We start from the raw sequence: 5,586 nt of genomic DNA on the forward strand, positions 1-5,586 counted from the left end.
CCCCAGACTGGGCCCACTTTGACCCCACTCTGACCCCAGACTGGGCCCACTTTGACCCCACTCTGACCCCAGACTGGGCCCACTTTGACCCCACTCTGGCCCCAGTCTGGGCCAAATTCTGGGCCCCAGACTGGGCCCACTCTGACCCCACTCTAGCCCCAGACTGGGCCCACTCTGGCCCCAGACTGGGCCAAATTCTGAGCCCACTCTGGGCCCAGTCTGACCCCCTGGTTTGTTTTAAGGTTTTCTTGAAAGTACCTGGAGCCCAGAGTCCGGTTCACAGGGCGTGACGTCACGTCCTGTTGGTGGAGTCGGTTTCATTGCCCTCTGATGACCGTCCTGAAGCTGTTGAGGAAACGCCGCCCCCCTCCGGTCCACCGTAAGCCTCTTAAGGCGGTAAGCCTCCCGCTGCCTGCTGCTGCTGGTTGTTTCTCCCCCATGGAAGAAGAGGCCGGCTGCCCCGCGCCTCGTTGCCAGGACGACCCCACCACCTCGGAGGCCATGGACGAGCTACTGCTGCCCGGCGGCGGCGAGGAGGAGGCCCGGTCCGACCCGGTGGGCCGGGTCTGGGCCTGGCTGAGGGCCGCCGTGGGCGGGGACTGCTGGAGGAACCTGAGGGGCTTCTGCCGCAGGAACGGGCTGCTGACGCTGTCGGTCATCGCCGTGGTTACCGGCTGCACGCTGGGCTTCATGCTGAGAGGAACCGAGCTGTCCACACAGGTACGGAACCTCCAACCGAGCCGGAACCAGAACCTTTCTGGACTCGGACTGCAGCTCCGCTTGGCCCAAACGGTTCTGGTTCCGCTGCAGCTGTACTGGAAGCCACACCGACCAGAACCAGAACATTTTACATGTCTGTCAAAATTCTTCACAGAACTTCGTGATTCACAGACTGACGTCACTTTGTAACTCGTCACTTTCTAAACGTTTACAGTTGTGAACATTTTGTCTATAAAATCTAAAACTGATTTGGATCTAATCGGCTCGATTAAACCAAAACATGCTCAACATTAAGTCCAGGGTCGCTGCTGCATGTTATTCAGGTGGATGAAAACATGAATCCCCCCAGGAAGGTACGTCACGGTGAAGGAGCGTGGAAAACATACACAAGACGTCATGGGCGCGCCGCCCCTCCAGACGGGCTCTGACGCCCCTCTGGTGCAGCGCCTCGTTAAAATGCTTCCCGTATTAAAGGTTTCATAAATAAACCAGATTTGGCTCTAAAGTCTGTTTAGAAGTCAGATAAATTTTATTGACTGTGAAATTAAAGAGAAAGTAAAAAGCTGGTTTTTAAAATAAATACTTTAATATTTTCTACTGCAGTAAAATGTAATTTCTCAGTAATCATCTTCTGTAATTAAACGTCTCCACCTGTTCTACTGACCACACTGATCAGTTGGACATCTATTGATGAATATGGATATTTATCTACACAGTGGCTGCAGCGGGCGCCAAAACGTCGGCTGAAAAATGATGCAGCTGTTTCTCAAACATTTTCCACTGTGTGTATATTTTCTATGGCAACATAAGCAAAGCAACATGATTCTGGTTTGTTTAATTCAGAGCTGATGAGAAGGTTTTACTTTGATTAGACCCAGTTGGACGTGAAACGTCTCTGTTTTGTCCTCAGGCCAAGATCTACTTCTCCTTCCCTGGAGAGCTGCTGATGAGGATGCTGAAGATGCTCATCCTTCCTCTCATCACGTCCAGGTAGGAGCGGGCAGAACCGGCTCAGCGGTCCAGTTCTGGTTCTGATCCGACTTCAGGCCCTGATGCAGGAAGAACCAGAACCTTTAGGACCGGTAGAACCGGGAGCCCAAACAGCTGGCAGACGATGATGATGAATCAGTCCTGACCTTTGATCCAATAACCCTCATCACCATCCGTCCACCTCCGTGCTTCACACATGCTTGGAGGCGTTTCTGCTGTTTGATGGACTTCAGATGTTCTGGGGATGACCTTTGACCCTTCCCAGGGTAGCAGCAGGTCATTGCTGTGTTTCCGTCTTGACGCCTGGAGGCTGACCGACAGCCTGTGATGTTTCCAGCTGAGGCTGAACTGTTATTATTCGGGTGAAAACAGTCTGGACCCGATAAACACGACAAGATGATGAAGTTCAAACATGAAGCAGTAATTTAATAAGTTGTTGAATCTGCACCAAGACTATCGCGCACCTGGCGGTGGCTACTTCATTGTAGCATGAAGCTGTGTCCAATCCAAAGCCAGCCGCGCCGGTAACCGAGCAGCCAATGAGGAGACGAGTGCTAACCAACGTTAGCATTAGAAGGGCTGAGACTACCATGACTACCATGACTACCATGCTGAGGCTGCTCATGCATTGCCTCAGCTGTCCATTAGCTTTTGATAGGCTAGTACTGGCATTGAAAAGGCTAACAGCTAGCATGCCTAGGCTACCATTGGTGACTTGTGCTTTTTCCTTTAAAGGAAACTTTATAAAGACAAATGTTTGGATACAATGTCTGAAATCAACATAAATCAATTTTGATTAGTGAAACTCAGAGGTTGGTCAGGTGACCAGCATAGGCATGCTAGTTGTTAGCCTGTCTAAGGCTAATGCTAGCCTGTCTAAGGCTAATGCTAGCCTATCTAAGGCTAATGCTAACCTATCTAAGGCTAATGCTAACCTATGTAAGGCTAATGCTAGCCTGTCTAAGGCTAATGCTAGCCTGTCTCAGGCTAATGCTAGCCTGTCTCAGTTACTGATGCCAGTCTGCCCTTAATCAGATCAGTAGTTAGCTTCACATTGTGACAATTAGCCACCGCTATGTGGGCTGTAGTCTGCATTTCGGCACTGATATCGTTCTATAATTTAAGGGCTGATTTGGTGTGGAGGCATTCCTGGGGCTCCACAGGCTGCGTGACGGTTGTGTCCTCCTGTCTGTCCTGCAGCCTGATGTCCGGCCTGTCGTCCATGGAGTCCAAAGCGTGCTGCAGGATGGGCGTCCTCACCGTCACCTACTACCTGTGGACCACCTTCATCGCCGTGGTGGTCGGCATCGTCCTCGTCCTCATCATCAAGCCCGGCACGGGGACGGAGATGGACAGCAACCGTCTGGGCGGCGGGCCGGTCATGACCTCGGCCGATGCCCTGCTCGACCTGATCAGGTGAGGGAGGTCAAAGGTCATTTTCATCGTGTGATTTGCTGGAGGCCAACCTGCGACATGGAAGGAAAACGGTCTGACGTTGTTTACAGAAACGGTGGAAACTTCAAACAAGATGGAGGCTCGTTTGTCTTTTACTGATCATTTCTGTTCAGTTTCTATTGAGGAGAAAACGCTGATAACGGCAACAGCTGTTCGTAACCTAGCAACCAAAAATCAACAAAAGCGAGACGGTGACAAAACAGAACCAGATCCTGTTGAGCATTCTTCAAAATAAAAGACTTCCTCTATTCAAATAAATCATGTTTCCCACTTACAAAGGTAAATACTTCACCTTTGTAATTATATCCATCCATCCATCCATCCATCATCCATCATCCATCCATCCATCATCCATCCATCCATCATCCATCCATCCATCCATCCATCCATCCATCCATCCATCCATCCATCCATCCATCCATCATCCATCCATCCATCNATCCATCCATCATCCATCCATCCATCCATCCATCCATCCATCCATCCATCCATCCATCCATCCATCCATCCATCCATCATCCATCCATCCATCCATCATCCATCATCCATCCATCATCCATCCATCATCCATCCATCCATCATCCATCCATCATCCATCCATCCATCATCCATCCATCCATCCATCATCCATCATCCATCCATCCATCCATCCATTTTCTTTACACCCTTATATACAATCATGTTCAATTCAATTAATAATAGCAAATTATGCTTAACATAAAAGTGTAAATGAGCCACAACAGGAATGTCTTGGTGTTCAGCCACCTTTACTCTGACGCCCTGAAATAAAAACCCATTTTGAAATGACCTGGTCAGCAGACAGACGACATGGGGGCTCGTCTGGGATGTAAAGACATTCGTCTCCTTTCTGATGTCCAACCAGCCAGTCAAAGATGTAACCTAGCAACCTGCAGCATGAGACGAAGGCTGCAGCCGCATGAATGCAGCTGATCAGTTTCATCCAGAAACGAAGAGCCCAACAAACCGCAGCAGCTCTTCATCCCCTCAGAGCTCCGGCTCATGGCGGTATTTTTAGTAATCCTGCGGGATGAGAGGCAGATTAACCGAGTCACTGATCTCTGCTGCTGCACGTTTCACCGTCATCCTGGTGACCTCTGACCTCTGAGCGTGCAGCAGCCTGCCGTCTGTTTTTGTTGTGCTGTAAGACCCGTTGTTCCAGAGAGCAGAGGAAGCTCCTGCAGGTGGTCAGGAGTCTGCGGGACATCGCTGGCCTGCAGGGGGCAGCACACACTGAAGAGAGGACGGCCAGAGAACCCGGGGACAGAGCGACCCGAACCGCAGAACAAGGCGTGTTCTGATGGGAACCTCTGGTTTGGACAGGACTCTGACCAGCAGCACCAGTAACTGATGGACGCCTCGGTCTCTGCTGAGGTGGGGAGTGGACACAGATTATTGTCCTCTCTGGGCTGCCGTACTTCATGTTTACCTTCAGGATGTTTGGTTCTGAGCCAGAACAGTAAAGAGCAGGGGAGCGAGCTCACGGCCCAGTGGAGCTCCAGCACTGTGTCTGTGATGAAGGTCTCCTCTTCTCTCCTTCCCCCACAGGAACATGGTTCCCTCCAACCTGATCGAAGCCACGTTCCAGCAGGTAAACCTCCTCGCAGGTCTGAGGCTCCTGTCAGTTCTGCTCCGGTTCCTTCCTCTAACCTCCTGACTCTGCTGCTGCAGTACAAAACGGACCTGATCCCCATCCTCAGAGTCCCAACCAAAACCATCCAGCCTAACTTTGTCTACGTTGTCCCCGACGACAACGACCCTAAAGGCCGGACAGTCTACCTGGAGCTGACTCCGCCCCCAGACGTCATCTACAAGACGAGTCCCGGCAGCAGCCAGCAGATGAACGTCCTCGGCATCGTCATCTTCTCCGCCACCATGGGTGAGTATGGCAAGGTGTCAGGGCCAAAATTAGGACTATTGCACAAGCAGCGGTGGATACGTCAGCGGTGGGCGGTCCTGGTCCTGGAGGTCCTTGAGTCCTGCAGCTCTTAATGTCTCCCTGGTCCAACACACCTGGATCCAACAGCTGGATCTCCTCCTCAGTGCAGTCAGGTTCTGCTAACGACCTCGTTATTTGACTCAGGTGTGTTGAAGTGGAGACACATCTAAAGGTTGCAGGAGGCCCTGGAGGCCTGGAGGGCCTGGAGTCCGGCCCTCCAGGCCCTCCAGGGCCTCCAGGCCTGGAGCTGCCCACCCCTGGTCTACATCCATTCTGAAGCTACTGATCTGATTAATCATAGATCAGCACTGGTAACTTGGCAACCAGCTCTGGCAAATGAGGAGGAGAGTACTAGCTAGCGTTAGCATTTAATAAGCTAGCGTTAGCATTCAATAAGCTAGCGTTAGCATTCAATAAGCTAGTGTTAGCATTCAATAAGCTAGTGTTAGCATTCAATAAGCTAG

The 5,586-nt window shown here is 51.1% G+C and overlaps 1 protein-coding gene across 2 annotated transcripts in view; it reads left to right on the plus strand.

Moving 5' to 3' along the window:
* Positions 1–259: 259 nt before the first annotated feature.
* The window catches only part of LOC103463214 (excitatory amino acid transporter 5-like), a 9,447-nt gene continuing 4,120 nt past the window's right edge, over positions 260–5,586 (plus strand). For both annotated transcript variants that reach the window (XM_008406450.2, XM_008406449.2), the window contains exons 1-5: positions 260–720; positions 1,631–1,710; positions 2,911–3,126; positions 4,732–4,774; positions 4,855–5,062. In XM_008406450.2, the coding sequence (XP_008404672.1) occupies positions 331–720; positions 1,631–1,710; positions 2,911–3,126; positions 4,732–4,774; positions 4,855–5,062 (937 nt within the window). In that variant the 5' untranslated portion in view covers positions 260–330. The remainder of the gene's footprint in view (positions 721–1,630; positions 1,711–2,910; positions 3,127–4,731; positions 4,775–4,854; positions 5,063–5,586) is intronic.

Source organism: Poecilia reticulata, linkage group LG4 (assembly GCF_000633615.1).
Source record: "Poecilia reticulata strain Guanapo linkage group LG4, Guppy_female_1.0+MT, whole genome shotgun sequence".
NCBI lineage: Eukaryota > Metazoa > Chordata > Actinopteri > Cyprinodontiformes > Poeciliidae > Poecilia > Poecilia reticulata.